Source organism: Phyllostomus hastatus, unplaced genomic scaffold (assembly GCF_019186645.2).
Source record: "Phyllostomus hastatus isolate PE091 unplaced genomic scaffold, TTU_PhHast_1.1 phas_contig_30, whole genome shotgun sequence".
NCBI lineage: Eukaryota > Metazoa > Chordata > Mammalia > Chiroptera > Phyllostomidae > Phyllostomus > Phyllostomus hastatus.
This window is the reverse complement of record NW_025333841.1, coordinates 1,023,873-1,042,672: the sequence shown is the minus strand read 5'-3', so window position 1 is coordinate 1,042,672 and position 18,800 is coordinate 1,023,873. Positions and strand designations below refer to the sequence as shown.

General features: G+C 44.9%; 1 protein-coding gene across 1 annotated transcript; it reads right to left on the bottom strand.

Annotated features, from left to right (window-relative positions):
- Nucleotides 1–10,270: 10,270 nt before the first annotated feature.
- PABPC1L2B (poly(A) binding protein cytoplasmic 1 like 2B) lies at nucleotides 10,271–11,061 on the bottom strand. The gene is given in 2 exon segments (XM_045839455.1): nucleotides 10,271–10,673; nucleotides 10,675–11,061. Coding segments are annotated over 2 exon segments (603 nt in total). The 5' UTR covers nucleotides 10,936–11,061; the 3' UTR covers nucleotides 10,271–10,331.
- Nucleotides 11,062–18,800: the final 7,739 nt, after the last annotated feature.

Below are 18,800 nucleotides of genomic sequence, written 5' to 3'. Positions count from 1 at the left end.
GGGACTCTCTGTGCTTTCCAAACACCTGTGGCTTTTTCCTTCACCTGATTAAGGAAGTCTTCTGCCATTATATCTTAAAATAAGTTCTCTCTCACTTGCTTACTTTCTTCTTTTACTGGTACCCCTATGATGCAAATGTTTTTAGATTTCATGGTGTTCCAAAGTTCCCTTAAAGTATCTTCATTTTTTTAATTCATTTTTTTGTTACTTTCATTGGGTGTTTTTCTCTACTTAGTCTTCAAAATCACTAATAAGATCTTCTGCTTCATTTGCCTACTTTTTATTCCTTCCAGTGTATTCTTGATATGCTATTCTTTATTTGTGACTTGTTCTTTTTTCATGGTCTCTATGTCTTTTTTATGTTGTTGTAGTTCTCAGTAAGTTCTTTGAGCACTCTTATAACCACTACTTTGAATTCTATATCTGATAAATTGTTTGCCTCCATTTCATTTAGCTCTCTTTCTGGAGATTTCTCCTTTGGTTTTATCTGTGGCCTGTTTCTTTGTCTCACCATATTGTCTGTCTCTTTGTGTTTCTTTCTATGTATTAGATAGATGTTCTATGACTCCCAGTCTTTATGGGGGGGGGGCTTTACATAGTAGATATCTTGTGGGCCCTAGTGGTGTGATCTCCTGGGTGCAGTGGGAATATCCCTTGTTTGTGCTTTGTGGGCCCTCCTATTTTATAATTGAGTCTTGATTGCTGTTTTCCCATTTGTGCATGAGATCACCCTTCAGGCTGGCTGACTGAGATTACTGCATGTAAGCTGCTGTGTGGGTGCTGATCTAAGAAAGAAAAGAAAAGAAGAAATAAAGAATGAAAGCCAATAAAAATAGTGTATATAAAACATGTCAAAATAAAAAGGAAATAAAAATAAAAAGTGGAAAAAAGAATGGGAATATCAGAAAGAAAAAACAAAAGCCAAATAATAAAAGAAAAAGGAAATAAAAAGTAAAAAGAAAATAAAAATGCAAAAAGAAAATACAAACTTGAAAAGGGAGCAAAAAAATTAAAAAGCAAAAAATTAAAAAAAGGAAAAATGGAATTCTTTTCTGTAGAATTTAGTGCTTTCTGCAATATCCCTTTGATATTCTGTTTTTCAAGTTTGATGGGTCCCACTCAGTCCTCTCTAGTGTTTGCCACTTGGTGTGTTGGTTCTGCGCCCCTAGGGAGTGAGTCTGGCTCAGGCCAATGACAGATATATTGTCTGTGCCTTGCCTTTGGCAAACTGCTTGAAGCTACAAGTGATACACAATTTGTAGCTGCCTCCCCTGGACCTGGCTGCACCTGGGAAGAACCAGACTACTCTCTAAGGCTGGCCTTAATCACCACTAGTCCTGGGGTTGGGCCAGCAAATGTCCCAAGGCAACCCAGATTCTGCCCCTTTCTGCCTCTGAGGGTTCACCAGCTAGCTGTCTGCTAGGCTTAGTCACTGAGAAAGCCTCTGGTAGAATCAAGAGGATGGAGCTAATGGGTCTCTGGTGAGGGAGTGGTGCTGTTCAGGCTTCGGGGAAGATGTGGCCCCTGACCCAGAACCAGTGAATCTGTCTTGGATCTTGCCCTGACTTTGGCCCAAAAGAGCCCCTAGTATTCAGGTGGATGAGGTCTCTGGAGCCCAGAGGTTGAGTGTGCTGGAAGCCAGGAGAGTGTTTCTATCTATCTCCTACGAAGTGGGTAGTGCCATCAGGTTCAAGGCAAAGTTGGGAGAATGACCCCTCCCCATAACAAGTCACTAATCCCCCCTCAGTCTGCCAAGATTGTTACACCCCCACCCCAGGCTATGCCTGTGGCTCCTCCAGTGAGGCAACAGAAATTCCTATGGGTGAAGCAGGAGAATTCCTAAGGGCAGGGTGTGAGGAATTTTTAAGGGTGGGGTAAATTGCTTTTCTGCAGGCTGCTTGGAGGGCATTGCTCTGCCCAGAAGAGAAGTGTACTGAAATTGACTTAGCACTACAATCCAGGCAGTTGTCCCCCTGTGTGTCTCCCCAGAGCCATAGACCCCAGACTTTCTTCAGGAGACTCCAGACTATACCACCCTTCCTCTGCGGAGGCCAGGGTAAGTGGCTGTGATTGCAGTTTTGCATGTTGTCCCTTTAACAGTGTGTCTGTGCCTCCAGTGGATTCTGCCTATCCTTGGTGGGCAGGAAACCAGCACCACTGCCAACCCTATTTTTCACCCCCCTATTCTATGTGAGCATCTCTTCCTGGCTGTAGTACTCTGGGCTTGGGAGCTGGGCCTGGGGTTTAGACCTTGCACCTCTCCAGGGGAACCCCCTGAAGCTGAGATATACCTCTAGCACATTGCCCGTGGGAACAGGGACAGCGTTTTCCTCTTCTCTGCTCTTCCTACCAGCCTTGACATGACTTCTTTTACAGCTCCTTGGTTATATATCTCTTCTGCAGCCAGTCTTCAGTTAGCCAGGGTATTTCCTTACCCAACTTTGTTGAATTTCCATTTGGGTTCTGGGATGATGTGAATACAAGATCCACCTACTTCATTGCCAACTTGAAAATTGTTGGTTGGTTTTCTTGAGTACAGAGAATAGTATGCTGTCAACTGTTGATTTGTAAGATCTGTGTGCTACAGAGAGATCTGATTAGATCATTGGGGAGGAGTAGGGAGGGGACTTAGGAGGAGGTGGAGGCAGTAGTAAATGGTTTGAGAACAGACTGGCTGAGAAGCTGAACGCCCCACAGCACATGGAATTATGGACCAGAACATTTGAAATAAAAGGAGGGCAGAGACTGGCTCTCAGGCTCTCTTCCTTGAAGATACCTGGATGATTGTGCTGCAGCTGCCTGCAGATGGTATTTTGGATGGTAGAAGGAAATCCCAGCACAGCCTAGGATTGGGCTGGCCTGGCAGGGGGGTGGCAGGGTTATCTTTCCTTGGGTGTTCTAGAGGAGCTGGGCTCTGAAGCAGAAGCCTTCCATTCTTCCAAAGTTGTGTAGCATTTGTATCTTATGTTGTTTTAGTTTTTAAGCTAATACTATAGAAATAAGATGGTTAAAAACTAACAGAGGAAATGATAGGGGAAGGAGTTAAAGATTTTAGCCTTAACCGATAGGCCCTAAGTGACTAATGCTTGTGGAGAGCTGCTATTCCAAAATTGTGTAGCTTTTGAATAAAGACTCCCTTCCTTTTTCGTCAAACCTCTGCCTCTGAAACTTAGCCCAGAGGGTGGTGGCAGGCAGCAGGACCCCACTTGCTGTTCAGTAACACTTGGACCTCAGGGAAAATACATAAATAGATCATGAATGTTCTGAGATCAGGAGAGCTAAAGAAAAGCTGAATGAGGGTATAAGTTACATGAATTCAGGTTGGGATGTAACCCAGGAGGTTGGACTCCCTGATCCTCCCAAAAGTGAACTGACATTTTGCTCCTGGTTAGAGAGAAAATGCCAGGCGTTCTTGGGCACCAGATAGGAAAGAGGCTAGGCCTTCAAAAACCAGCTGAACAAGGGTATTCTCAGGACGGAGGGAAATGACATTAATAAAGAGTCTCTTGTGTTGGGTACTGAATGCATGTCAGGCACTGTGAAGAACGTTTACCATACAGTCTCACTTCTTTTCATGTTTACAAATGTCCCTTTGTATACACGAGGACGCCAAAGCTAAGGACACAAACAAAAAAGGTAAAGTAACTTAACCAAGGTAAGCACAGCTAAGTCATGGACTGAGGTATATCTATAGGCATATTTTTATTAGATCATGCCTGTAATTTACCTCAGATTGTGACAAAGAAGGGTGCTAGTTAAAATTTTAAGCATAAGTTGGAGGATAATTGGTTCCCAGAGAGAAAAATATCTGAAATGACATGTAAAAACTATCAGTCAAGATAGCCCTTTGTCCTTGGTTACTAAGCAGGGCTGGGGCAAAGGACTTGTTATAAAGAAAATTTCTTATATTTGACCCCCTTTACCTTTTATTAGGAATTTGTGACAGAAGAAGTTTTGGCTGCGGGGAGTGAGCACACAATACAATATGCAGATAATGTCTCATGGAATTGCATACTTGAAACCTATATAACCTTCTTAACCAACGTTATCCCAATACACTTAATTAAAAAATAAAATTCCCAAGAACCTTAGTAGGGTTTCTGAAATTCAAACTCAAAGCACATCCTGAGGCTCAGAGTAGAGAAGTGTTTTGCTCTGGATTTCTGTCTACATATCCATTTAACTCCAAGGTCCATATTCTTTGAGGAATTTAGGCCCAGCAATTTAGGATTATGCAAGAACTCTTGGGATAATAGTGTATTCATTCCTCATGCCCATCCTAAGCACAAATATCACCAATTGTGTTCCCTTTTATGGGCCATCTCTGCTTCTGAGAGATGGACAGCAAAGGGTCAGAGAAATTCTCAAGGTCAGGGAAGGAGTAAGGGGAAAGAGACAGAGAGAGAAAAGGGTATTAGAGAGACAAGTCAAGTTCTTGTTTGTCTCTTGCCCTCAGTCACACCCAGAAGTGGCCTAGGGGTGTGCCCTGTAGAGGTGAAGAGAGAAGGAAATGGGGTTGTGGAGGGCTCCATTGGGGGTGGTAGCTATATTTTGCATTGTTTTGTTGTCATAAATATCTAAACATCTGAAACAAAAATAAGACAAATGCTATTTTTTTGTTCATTCTGAGTGATGTGTACTGGGGTGCATGTTCTCTGACTCACTGTAATTTTCTGTGTGCTTTAAAATCTGTTCATGATTTTAAAAGGATGGAGAAAGAGGTCCTTTTAGGAAGACCTCAGGAAGGCTTGAGCTTGGATCCTGGAGTATTCAGAGAAGGCCCATAGTGACCAGGATATAGAAAGGTGACAATGGCAAGGTTGGCAAGGGCCAAGTCATGCAGCTCATTACAATTAGGCCATGTTGAGGAGTTTGCACTCTACTGGAAGTGAAATGGGGAGCTCTTCTGGGTTTTCATGTAAGGGAAGAGAAAGGAACCATTCATTCCTCCGAAAAGCAGTCTGACTAGTGGCTGGAGAAGGAATGGGGTTTGGTTGAAGTGGGCAACCAGTTAGGAAGCTATGGCAGGAACCCATGAGAGATAATGGTGGACGACTCCAGTGGAACTGAAGAGATTCCAGTGGTGTTTGGGAGGTGGAGGGGATAAGGGTTGCTGAAAGATGAGATACTGGCTGGAGGAGGATATGCGACTGTAAGAGGAAGGAAATAAGGGTGCTCCTCCATTTTTATTTCACTTAAATACCTGGATAGATGGTGATACTATTCATTGAGAAGGGGAAGACTTCTGTGGGAGGAACAAAGTTAGGGAGTGTAGAGGGCAGGGGTGAAAGAAGTTCAGGAGTTCCAGTTTTGCCATTTAAGGACAAATGTCTGAGACATCCAGGTGGAGATAGCAAACGGGCAGGCAAAAAAGTATGAGATCACAACTTCATAACTTTTTCCACTCCTCCCCAAAGTAGGACCTTATACTGTTCCCTTCCCTGCAATCTGCTGTTCTCACTTAATAATAGCATATTTGGGGGTTCCCCCCAAATCAACCCATATAGACCTAATTCATACTTGTTAATGGTTGCATAATAATCCATGAAATGGCTGCCCTATAGATTTCTTCATCCATTCCCCAACTGATGAGCACTTGTTCTGTGTCCTACTTGACCCAGTAGGAACCCTGTGATAAACATGCTCGAGTGTATGTCCTGATGTCCTGGGCTCTCATGTCTATAGGCTCAATTTCCATTCCTTCTCTGCCCCACATATCAGTCCCCAAAGTACCACTTGCTAAATTTATTGTATTTAATCAAGACATTTTACTAATGATTGTTATAAGTTGTCAAATAACAGAGGCACACCCCAGCACTTTTCCATTCTTTCCAAATAAATGCCTAAGGCTGCTTTTCTGTTGGCCCGTATCCCGTGATTATTTTCTTTCAGGAGAATTTGTAGGCACAGTGTGAATTGACAATTTCCCCACTCCAAAATAGTTTTGCTTTTATGCTCTATTCCCCTGAGCATGCTTCCTACAATTATGTCATTGGGAAACTCATGGAGAGTCTTCTTTGTGCAGACCCCCATTTTCAGTGTTTTGATTCATTTTTGCATATAGAGTGGATCTATCCATCTGCCCATAGGTACTCCCCACCCCTTACCTTCTTCCATTCTTTTGTACTCTTTTCACTCTGCTCTCTGAATGGCATCCCCACACCTTTCTATTTCTCCCTACTGGTAGGAAGAAGGAGGTGGGCTACATGAAATGGAAGAGGAGTGCTGGTTCCCAACACTCTTTCAATGTCTCAGTATCTGAACCTATCTCTTTTTAAAGCTCCACTGAGAAGTGAACAGAAAGAGAAGTTCAAACCCCAGCACACTTGTCTTTGTTGTCCCGTGTTAAACCACGTCCATGCATGTGCAGCCAGGAGCACCGAAAGCAGGACTGAGCGAGGACATTAAGGCTGGACCACACAAGCCTAGGAGAGAAGTTACATTTGAGGTTGGTCCGTTCAACTGCCTAGTCCCTCTCAATGTCTTCTGATGGCTCATCATTTTCTCAGGGCTTATTTCTGATTTGCGGCAGATGGGAGGAATTCTGCAGATGGAGTCCTCCCACACCAAAACACTAATTCAAACAAGCTAAGAATCCCTATGTTCATTGCAGTGTTATTTATAATTGCCAAGATAAGGAAGCAGCCCAAGTGTCCATCAGTAGATGAGTTGATAAAGCAACTATGAGACATTTACACAATGGAATTCTACTTGGCCATAACAAAAGAAGAAAGTGTTACTCTGTGTGACTGTATGGATGGACCTGGAGAAAATTATGCTAAGTGAAATAAGCCAGTCAGAGAAAGACAAATACCTTAAGCTATCATTCATATGTGCAATCCAATGAACAAACATAACTGACAAGGGAAATGGTGACAGATTCATAGATGGAGAACAGGATGACAGCTAGTGGGGGTGGTTAGGGGGTGGAGGTATTGAGTTAAAAGGAAAAGGACTCATGGACATGAAGAACAGTCTGGTGATTGCTGGGGGAGTAGGGTATAAGGGGAGTAAATGGTAATGGAAATAAGTACAATAGAAATTAAATTTAAAAATGAATCTTACAGAAAACAAAAAAGAAAAAAAACTAGAATTCATCACCACCAACCAGTATTACATGAAAAGTTAAAGGGTATTCTTGAAGAATGGTAAAAAATGGAGATAAAAACATGAATGATAAATTGGCAGTAAATAGATATCTATTAACAATTGAATCTAAAAAAAGAAAATAAATCAACAAGGAAAACAGAAAGAGACTCATAGATACAGATAACATTTTGACAAGTTGCCAGATGGGACAGGGGCTGGGGGCATGGGTGAAAAAGGTAGAGGAATTAAGAAGTACAAATTGGTAGTTAAATAATAGTCATGGGGATATAAAGGTACAGCATAGGAAATATAGTTAATAACAATGTTCTAATAACTATGTATGGTGTCAGATGGATATGGGATTTATCAGGATGATCACTTAGTAAGTTATATAATGACTAATCACTGGCATGTTCACCTGAAGCTAAAATAATATGGTATGTCCACTATAATTGAAAGGAAAAAAAATTGTAGAAATAAAAAAGTACTCAAAAATGTGTTGAATAATTTAAATAGCTGGGCAGGGATATGTGCACTTTTATAGTACAGGTTGATACAAACTTTAAAGGAGAAACATTTGGCAATATACATAGAAAAATATTTGATACATCCATATTTCTATCATTCTGATATTACAGTAGTAAGGAATAGAGAGCAGTAAAACATCCCAAGGCATTCAGGTTCAAAGTTTTTCATTATATAATTTATCTTACATGCAAAAAAATATCAGAACCATTTTAAGTATATACAAAAGAATCTTGGTTGTAGAAATCATTTACTTTGTGATAGAGTTTATGAAACAAAATAATGAAAAGAAGATATATAATGACTTATAAATGAGGCCCCAGGGTACAGTGATAGTGATAATACCCCTCAATGAAACAATGTATAGTTTATTATAAGCAAAAATGTAGTAGATCTAATTAATGTGTATGAATATATGTGAGTGTGAATGTATGTGCATGTGCTGCCCAGCTTGTTGGGCTGCAAATTGTATTTTGTCAGGTACTGTTATTAGGTTTCATAATGGATTTTGACTTTCTTTGGTTATATCAAGAATTTCTTAAAATATTTTCTACTAGTCATGTACAATTTGTATACAAGGCTTAAAATAAATAAAAACAAAAACTCCTATTTCCCAGAAAAAATATTGAGAAAATGCATAAATATTTGTAATACCAAGTGAAGAAAGTAATACAGGTATCCACATCTTATTAAAATACTGGTCCACCTTACAAAAATAAACTTATCCTTTAATTATGTATGACCATTTTAATAATGCACATCCCAGCAAAAGTACCATATAATTTGACACTTAAAATTTACTTTTAGCAATGTTTGTTCAGAAAATGATTTTGAAACTCAGCAAGATTTGTGCCCTGTGATGCAGTTGCACAGCTTTGTTTGGATAAAGAAACATCTAGCTATCACCTAGATGTAGGAAGTAATTGATAATATATACACACACATACAGGCAAACAGATATGTGGACATGGATATACATATATACATACATTTATCCATGAACTGAGCCATCAATTCAATGGAATACTAATAGACAAAGTATTTTAAAATATTTTAATGATATAAAATGAAGTTCAAGAGCATTTATGTGTGTGTATATGTACATACACTGATTTATACATGAAGAGCACATAAAACATTATATACATCATTATATACATATATGATTTTGCATAAGAAAAATACTAGAGAGGTACAGCCAAAAATGTTTCAGGTAGTTCTTGGAAAATATTAGACAGGAAAGGATGAAAATGATGCAGGAAGACACAGGTGGTCATAAGGATTGATTACTAACTGGTGATATCAATGTCCTTCTGCTAACTCATCTGCTTTGTGATTTTTTTTTTCTGCAATGAAGCTGAGTTATAATTTTTTTTTTTTTGACAATGGGAAAATGGCAGGAAGTAGTAGGCACAGGGGAAGGAGGTGATACACAGTACTTAAATCCAGGAAAACAACCAAGGACAGCAAAATGCCTTTTGCAGCTCATCCAGCTGGCCAACACACACACACTCACACGCACACCTCAATCGCAGTTACCAGGAGACTATGCAGGGAAATGGGCATACTCTTTTTCCCTAGCTGTGCTGGTGGGCATGAATGCAAATCGGTACAATACTCATGAAGGGGGTCTTTTGGCAACAGACAGGAAAAAGTGTTTAAAATGTCCATGGGTGGACAGGAAAAGTGTTTAAAATGTCCATGGGCGGATCCTGCAGGTCCGCAGTTAATATGACTGTCTGGTATGCCAGCAAAGATTTGGCTTGACAAGGAAGGAGTCACTCATCAGAGTACGCAGTGTTGGGTTTCAACATAGGGAAAGAGCTAGACACCACCTGAATGTCCAACAATGTGAGAATGGTTACAGAAATAGTGAGATCCATCCATACACTCTGCAGGCACTGAATGTGACATTTCGGGGAGCTTGTTGAATGCCATGGAAAGAAGTTCAGTGGGTTGATTTTTGTTTGGTTGTAGTTTGTGAAAATGCATGTTCAGAAACACCACGTACATGAACCAGTCTATAAGAGTGTGTTAAAAGGGAAGGAGCGGTGGGGGGTGAGAACGGGGAGGGGAGGGAGGGAGAGAAGACAGCCTGGAAAAACCGCACACCAAAAAGGTACAAGTAGTCGTCTCTGGGTAGCAGGATAAGGGGCAGCAAGTACTCTCTTGGCTTCCCCTCATCTGATTTCCTTCTCCTTTCTGATGTTTCTACCATGAAATGGTATCACCTGTGCAGTAAACAAAGCGAGAAGGTGCTTTCTAAAACCAAAGCAGGAGGAGAGGAGGCAGCGTCTAGTTTATCAAATGGCACAGAGTAGCAAGATTATTCACAATGCCCTTGGTGGGTGTGGGAGGTGGGGAGGAAAGAGAAGAGAAGAGAAGAGAAGAGAAGAGAAGAGAAGAGAAGAGAAGAGAAGAGAAGAGAAGAGAAGAGAAGAGAAGAGAAGAGAAGAGAAGAGAAGAGAAGAGAAGAGAAGAGAGGGTGAAAGGGAGCGCAGGAGAGGGAGGAAGAGAGGGGAAGGAGACAGAGAGAGAAAGAGAGGGAAAGAGAGAGGGAGGGAGGGAGAGAGGGAGAGAGAGAGAGCGCGCGCGAGCGAGAGCGCTGCACTCTCAATACAATACACTGCTGGTGGGTTAGGGGGACAAAGAGCGGGTTGTAAACCGGGTCGGAGCCAAGGTTTGGCTCTGCTGGCTGGCTCGCTGCTGGGATGTCTTCAGCGCAGGGTGGCCTCCTCGTCCGTGTCTTCGTCGAAATCTTTGACGTCAGCACTGGTGGACTGCCTGGCCCAAGCTCCCCTTTCAGCCTCTCGTTCTTTATGGGACTTGAATCTCCCAACGAAAATTTTCCGGTAGTTCAGGAACATGCCATTCATTGCATCGATGGCCCGCTCAGCGGACTCCTGCTTCTGGAAGTGCACGAAACCGTAGCCCTTGGGCCCCTTTTCGTCACAGGCCACTTTGCAGGAGAGGATGTTGCCGAACGCCGAGAAGATGTTGTACAGAGCCTTGTTGTCGATGGTCTTGCCCAGGTTCTTGATGAAGACGTTGCCCACCCCCGCTCCTGCGCAGCGAGGGGTCCCGCTGGGACCACATGATGCGCACTGGCCTGCCCTTGATGACATCAAAGTTCAGGGTCTCCAGGGCCCGCTTGGCATCCACCGGTTGCTGGTAGTTGACATATGCGTAGCCCAAGGAGCGGTGGGTGATCTTGTCTCTGCAAATGCGGATAGAGAGGATAGGCCCTGCGGGGCTGAACTTCTCGTACAGCATTGCCTCTGTCACCTCAGGGTGCAGGTCTCCTACGTACAACGAGGCCATAGGAAAGTCTGGGCTCTCTTCGGAGCCCCCGCCCGTCTCCGCATCCGCGGTGGCTGCAGCCGCTGCCGCAGCCGCTGCCGCCGCCGCCGCCGCCGCCGCCGCCGCCGCCGCGGCCGCCGCTGCCGCCGCCGCCACCGCTGCCACCGCCTCCGCCTCCGCCTCCGCGTCCGAATCCTCAGCAGCATCCTTCTCGTCCAACGCAGGCACCTCAGCCTCTCCTGCTGTAGAGGCTTCATCGGCACTGGCCTCCGCCACCGCCAGGGCTGCTGCGGCCAGAGCGGCCTCCGCCTCCTCCCTGGCCAGGGCGGCTGCCGCCTCCCCCAGGGTGGCCTCTGCCACTGCCTCCTCTACTGAGGCTTCGGCCTCCACCTCAGTCTCCACTTCTGTTTCCGTCTCTGCTACCGAGGCCTCCGCCACCGCCTCTGCCACGGTCGCCGCCGCAGCCTCTGCCGCCGCTGCAGCCGCCGCCGCCACTGCCGCCGCCACTGTTGCAGCTGTCGCCACGGTCGCCGGTGCTGCCGGGCCGCTGCCGCGACCTCCCTTCCCGCAATCTGGTGGGGGTGTGTGGAGAGGCGGGAGAGGGCAGCAGGGCTGGTGGGCGCCGGAGCCCGGGACGGGAGCGTGCTGGGTTGGGGACCCTGGGCCAGCAGACCTGGCAAGCCCAAGTCACCTGGGATGGCAAGCACTGCCAGGAGCGCGCCTTTGCGAGTCGCTGCAGCCTCCAGTTTACTGCTGCCGCTGCTCAGTCGTGGACAAGCGTGCGGGGCGCGGGAGGGCGGGAGGGCGGCGCGTGGTGGGGGGCAGGGGGTGTTGGCGTCTGCGGTCCGGGCAGCTGGGAAGGCTTCTGTCTCTTTGGTTCCCCCTGTGGCTGCTGCGGGGCTGCGGGCGGTGGGAGGGGGCAGGGCCGAGAAGCTTGGGTTGAGGGTGACGTGGGTGTGAGTCCTCAGCCTCTCAGGTCGCCTGAATGTTATAAAGAAGCAGCCGGGAAAGGCTCCACGGTGCACTGAAGGAATACAGGTTCGGTTTAGGATGTTTTGTGTTATCCCTCCTCACCCCATAGAACATTTAAGTGATTGCATCAACTACATTGTACGGGGGGGGGGGGCGGGGTGGCATTGTGAATACACTTGCCTGGCCTGAACAAAGCCAGGCAAAACGTTTTTTCTCACATTCAGGTGGGCTCTTCCCACCTCAACGTGCACACACACTCTCCAACATCACTGCCGCCAAGGAAACTACTCCTTTTTGGAGTGGGAGCTGGGGCAAGTGAGGCAAGGATAAAATGAGGGGGGCATCAATACACATAGAGATGTATGTGTGCCCCGCCCCCCCGCCCCCCCCACCCCCCCACAACTGACTGAGAGTTGATAGAACAAAAAGAAGACAGTCGGATGTGGCCAGTTCCTGTGAAGAGTCAGAACGACCCTTGCCTTTGTCCTTCCTTTCCTTCCATAAATAGGGGTTTGAGGCTCAACGTGAGCCTGGCATTGAACTGTGGGCTGGAGTGGGGGTCAGATGTATAAAAAAAAAAACAAACCATAGTGCCTTCCCTCAGGGCGTCTCAGTCCACTAAAGCTCAGGCTGCCCATATACATAAAACAGAAATGCCAGCAGAGGGCTGCAGGTGCTGTGTGATTGGACTAGAGTGGCTAAGGAATTCCATCAGAACAGCACACATTCTCTCTTCCTCCTCACTCCCATCCATGCACCACCTTCTTTGGATAAATAAAGCTGTTTCCTGTGATGGTAGTATTGGCTGGATCTGGGGAGTTGCACATGATAGAACCACTGTAAACCTGTGGAACTGACTGAGTCGCTGTGGTGTGTCAGGCAGTAAGAACTTTCCCATCACTGCCTGGAACGCCTCCCAAGATGGCTGAGAAGCAGACACACGGACAGGTACCCCGTGACTTTGCAAAGTCTAGCCCTCTGCCCCTAGACAGGGCTAGTGCCAGCAAAGGGAAAGGACGGACACTTAGGAAAAGCCTGTTGTACAGCTGGTGCCTGACCAAAATGATCACTGTCACTGCTGTTAGGAGCCATCTCTGGGGGAAGGGGGGCCTAGGTAACCTGAACGCAGGAGGCAGATCAGCTGTGCCTCACCATACCAGGTGGCCACCCGAAGAGGGGCCAGAAGAGGCATAGGCTAAGGGGCAAGCCATGATTGCCAGGGGGTTAGGGGATGTGGGGACGATGACAAGAACTTTCTGGCCCATTGTTAGGGAACAGAAATGACAAGGGCAGGGGGAGGCAATTCAAGGATCAGGACTCAACAAGATTTCCTTCCCTGGCTTTGACGTACAGCCCACAGAGCCAGCGGAGATCAGTGGAACAGCAGGGCGGGGAGAGGTTCTGGGAAGTCATGCTGTGGCCAGCAAATCGCCAAACCTGTCAATCCTGAAGACAATCCTTAAGCCCCTGAATCTCCAGCAACAGAAACAGGACTACTGAAGTGACAAGGAGAGCAGCTAAGGCGCTGCTCTCCAAGTCCTTTCTCTCAGACGTCAACCATGGGATTCCCTCATTCTTCGTTCCCCCTCTTAATGGCTGGCCATCTGCCATCAAAAGTGGTCTGACTAGTAGGCACTGTGACAGAGGCAAAAATGAAGAGCCCCGTGGAGCTTCAGTGGAGGGAGGGAGAGGTCCCTTTCTTGTGGGAGGAAGTGTTATTCATTCCACGCACTCAGTGACTCCACGAGTATTTATGGAGGACCTACAGTGCACCAGGCATTCTTCTGCTCAGAGGGTCTCTGCACTCAGGAACTTTGTCTTCTGGTGGGGGACAACAGGCAAATAAACACATCAGGAAATGTAGACATACCTAAAGGTTCCTACAAATGCCCTCAGAGAAATAAGATTACCTGGTACATGTTATCTAGTACCCAAGAGAAGCATCAAACTTCTGGGATGGCCTTTCTGAGCACAATGAAATGTGGCCAGTTCTGCTAGGAACCAGGGAAAAACTTGCCCTGCAAGGAGGCCTGCAATTCCCTTGGCTCTGTGGCAGAAAAGAGGGGCACCGGAGAGGCAGAAAAGATGCCAGTGTGGCTGGAGCCCAGTGAAAGAGGAGATGGAGGAAACAGAGGAAGGTGCAGAGGTGGGAAAGAGCCATGACGAAGAGTTTGGTTTTTACTGAAAGTGCTCTGGGAAGCCAGAGAGAGAGGGTGGAATCAAGGGAGAGCCACGATCTAATTATAGCCAATAATTTCCTCTGGCCACTCTCTGTGGATCATATTACCAGTGGGCAGGACGCAAAGGAAAGGAGGGAGACCAGTTTGGTCTTATTTGAAGGACTATGCCCTGAGCCCTTCTCCCGAGTGGCTTTTATTGGGAATGGTATGTGTAGGTGTATACATCATACATGCATAGCTCATCAATCAATGTCAAAAGGCTATAGTCCTACAAAAACAGGTATTATCTGTAGATAACAATCGAAGGAACACAGAGATTTGTCATAGGTCAGGGTCTGTTAGTCATGCTGACGCCAGAGGGTCTTTAAGACGTGTTTCTTGAGATAAGGAGTTTGCTCCTTGTGCCTTGAACTTAAACATCCGGTTTATATTAACAGGGTTCATGCCTGGGCAAAGCAGGCTTCACAGGATAAAATGTACATTTCAGGCCTGGTTCCCACGGGACCCCTCAGTGTTAGAGTCGGGGCATGCCTGCCACCTGTGTTTTTACCTGGTTTTCCAGGGAGACTTACTAGCCCCTTTCAGGGCTTGCTCTCGCGGGGCTACCATCTCCCAAACCACACAGAGTGCTCCCCAACATCTCTCCCTTTTTTGTTTGTTATGGCAGACACGGTGGTAAGTCTGATTAAGCTACTTGCTCTTTGTGTATACGATCCCTGGAAATCACCTTGTATATACATTTCAAGGCACGAAGGACCACAATGATTAGGAGGCATCCCATGGCTCCCATGATCCAGACATGTAAATTTGGATCGAGCCATTGCACGTTGTCATGCAGGGTCTGAAAGACCTCCTTCTCAGTGAGTTGCTTAATGTCCTGAAGTTGTTGACGTAGCTCAAGCAGGAGTTGATCGGTTTGTCCCTTGAGAGTGGAAGAAAAGGCCCCTCACAAGCAATGTCGGACTTCCTCCCATGAGTGCTGACTGGAGTTCCACTTGCGGGGGGGGCGGGGGGCGTGACACACAGCTCAGAACAGCCTGGATCACAAGTGAGTTGTTGGCGAGTGACAAGAGCATCTTTGTCATCCATGATATTTCTTCCTGGGTCGGGGGAGTCCAATGGAATGGAGGTGGGTCGCGGAGCCGGGTAGCCTTTTCTATGATATGGCTTCACCCTCTTCACCGGCAGCTCTAAGGGTCCCTCTGGAGAGGGGACACAAGCATATCCTCTTCCCCAAGTTAGTAAATCAACAGTTCCTTTGTGGCTGGTGAGGGAGGAAAAGTCATTCTATGATTTCAAATGTGGGGGTTAACTGTCTAGTTTGAATTGCTTGAGCGACGCCTCAGTGAGGTTAATTGGGCATCTCCTGTTCTATCAGCTTTAAGCCCTTAACCAAGAGATTAGGCAGGGCGGTTCCCAACACTTGGCTGCCAGTAGACAGGGAGCAGTGCAAAGGAGGCTCCAAGGGGTGACTGAAAATCAGCCTGAGTTTTAAGTGTCATTTTCTCCCCACTGCTTGGAAAGACAGGCCCCCTGCTGTTTCTGCAAGTTGTAATGAGTTTGAGCAGCGAGTTAATTGCCCTGTTGTTCTCAGGACCTGGTAGCTTCCAGGTCTAGCATGTGCAGTGCTTCAAAAACTTAGATGCTTATTTTCCTCCTTATTTCTTTTCTACTTCTAATTCCCTTCTTTAGTTATTTACCCCAATGTCCTTCTTTCCCATGCTACACATGAATGTGGCACATATCCTTTTCCTTTATTCCTTCTTACCCGTCTCCTTCACAATCCTTCACTTTCTTAATTCCTTCTCTTTCCTTTCTTTCGCTTTCTTAATTCCTTCTTTTTCTCTTTTTTTTCTTCTTCCTTCTACACAATCCTCCTTCAACTTGCACAGACCATATTTGACTTACACAGACTCTCTTTAACTTACACAATCCTTCTTCAACTCTTCTAGCCCATTTCGGTTTGCCCTTTTAATTCACCCAGACATAACCAACTTCAGAATAATCCACATTCAATGCTATTTTTTCAAGATACAATGCCGTAATTTATACTTTTCATTACCAAAACCATATATTTTTCCCAATTTAATTAAAATTCTCAACTTTGAGTGATAACCAAAAGTAAGTAATTAGCATGCTTTAGATTGATAAATTTATAAACACATTTCATAACTTTCAGAAACAGTTTTTTCCCCCTACTGGCAAATACACTTACATTTTTTTTTTATTCTTGGTGATTACTGCACTCCTTGAGTGTGTCAAAGTGAGCTGTCTCATTATCTAGTGCCCTTGACAACTTTAGGGAGGCTGGGGAAGAGGGAGGGAGGAGACACCAGGCATAGCACGGCCTGTTCCCAGGACTGAAGCAGTTCCTGGGCCTCCAGAAGGAGGATTCAGAGTGTTAAAAAGACACATTTTGTCATTGTTTTTCTTCCTGAGCTTTCTACTGTCTGAGAGGGGAGCGAGATCTTTTTCCCTCTTTCAACAGTCAATTTACATTCTTTCTGAGTAGAATCCTTATGATGTAGCAACATTAGAGATCTCATGCCATTTACCAGAGGTTTAGCAAAACATTTAGAGACTGGGACTGAGCCATTCCCTTCAAAAACAGAAACAAAAATAAAACCTAAAGCAAAGACAAAATTCAAGCAAACCAGTATCTTCAAATTAAATCCTCTAAAAGGAGGGAATGAGACACTAGCCTTAGACACTTATCTCATGCCACCTGGTACTACAACTGACCCTGACAACAAGATCTAAATGGCATGAAGCCCAAATAGCAGAGACGTTACTTGACACCGACCAGTAGAGTGAACAGCCTTTAAAAGTCCAAAAGGCAAAGCCCAAACAGCAGAAGCAGAAGGTTCTAGGGTTATACAAAACAACAAAGACCAAACCAAGTTTCCCAAAAGATAAGAAAGCAAGCAGCCCTAGCTCCGCCTAAGTAGTTCTGTAAGCCTCTTCTGCCTAGTATGTCTGGAAGTGGAGGGAAGAGAGAAGACGAAACTGAAAGCAAAGTGGCCACAAGAGAGGTGACCCTGGAAGAAATCCCCTTTCCCTTATCTTAGACACACCCGTGGCATAACCAAAAACCTCTCGATGCCACTGTCCCTTACATGGGATAAAAGGCACCAAATCCCATCTGTCTAGGTATGCCTAGGTGCGCCGCGATGGCTCGTAGCCTCTGTCCCTGTTCGGGCGCCAGATGTGGGAGAACTCCGTTCCATGGAGCTCTCCTGGCTGCTGCGGATGAGAATAACTCGTCCTGGACACAACCTTGCTGTTCCGGCAGGAAAGGGGGTGGCGATGCCCTCTAGTGGAGAATGCCCTGAGCCCTTCTCCCAAATGGCTTTTATTGGGAATGGTATGTGTAGGTGTATACATCATACATGCATAGCTCATCAATCAATGTCAAAAGGCTATAGTCCTACAAAAACAGGTATTATCTATAGATAACAATCGAAGGAACACAGAGATTTGTCATAGGTCAGGGTCTGTTAGTCATGCTGACGCCAGAGGGTCTTTAAGACGTGTTTCATGAGATAAGGAGTTTGCTCCTTGTGCCTTGAACTTAAACATCCGGTTTATATTAACAGGGTTCATGCCTGGGCAAAGCAGGCTTCACAGGATAAAATGTACATTTCAGGCCTGGTTCCCACGGGACCCCTCGGTGTTAGAGTCGGGGCATGCCTGCCACCTGCGTTTTTACCTGGTTTTCCAGGGAGACTTACTAGCCCCTTTCAGGGCTTGCTCTCGCGGGGCTACCATCTCCCAAACCACACAGAGCGATCCCCGACACACAACATTTTAAAATACAATTAGAATTGCAAATTAAAACATTATATTAGGACATTTTAGACTTCGAAAAATTGTTATATAATTTTTTAATGGCAATAATATATGCATACAAATCAATACCATCATCATCATCATCATCATTTATTAGTGGGCAATACTTCCCTTGTAATTTTGGCATATCAAATATGATTAATTCATTTAATTTCTCCCTACTATAAAGAGACAGATTTCCTTTGACTGTTTCAGGGATCCTTCTGGTAAAGGATTTACCTTTAATTTTTATTGATGTTTTAATTTTCCGTCCAGGTTGTCCAGTTTCTTGGCATAGAGTTGTTCATAAGATTGTCTTACAATCCTTTGTATTTTCTTGGTGGCAGTTGTTATTTCTTCTCTTTCATTTCTGATTTTATTTATTTGGGTACTTTCTCTTTTTCTTTAATGATCTGGTGAAATGTTCACCAATCTTGTTTATCTTTTCAAAGAACCAACTCTTGGACTGGACAGATACATGCAGAAAAATGAAACTCGACCATCTTCTACACCACACACAGGAATAAATTCAAAATGGATCAAAGACTCAAATGTTATACTAGAAACCATAAAAACTGTAGAAGAAAACATAGGCAGCAAAACTTCACACATTGCTCATACCAATATTTCATCAGATATATCTCCCCAGACAAGAAAAAGAAAAGAAAAATAAACAAATGGGACTACATCAAACTAAAGAGTGTTTGCAAATATAACTCAAAAAATTAAAAATAGATCTGCCTTTTGACCCGGCAATCCCGCTTCTGGGAATATATCTAAAGAAACCCAAAATGCTAGGGACCGCTCTGTGTGGTTTCTGACACTTTTAAAACTTTTGAATATATTTGACAAACCTTCCAAAACATCAAAATTAGTCTTGATTTACCAGAAGGATCCCTGAAACAG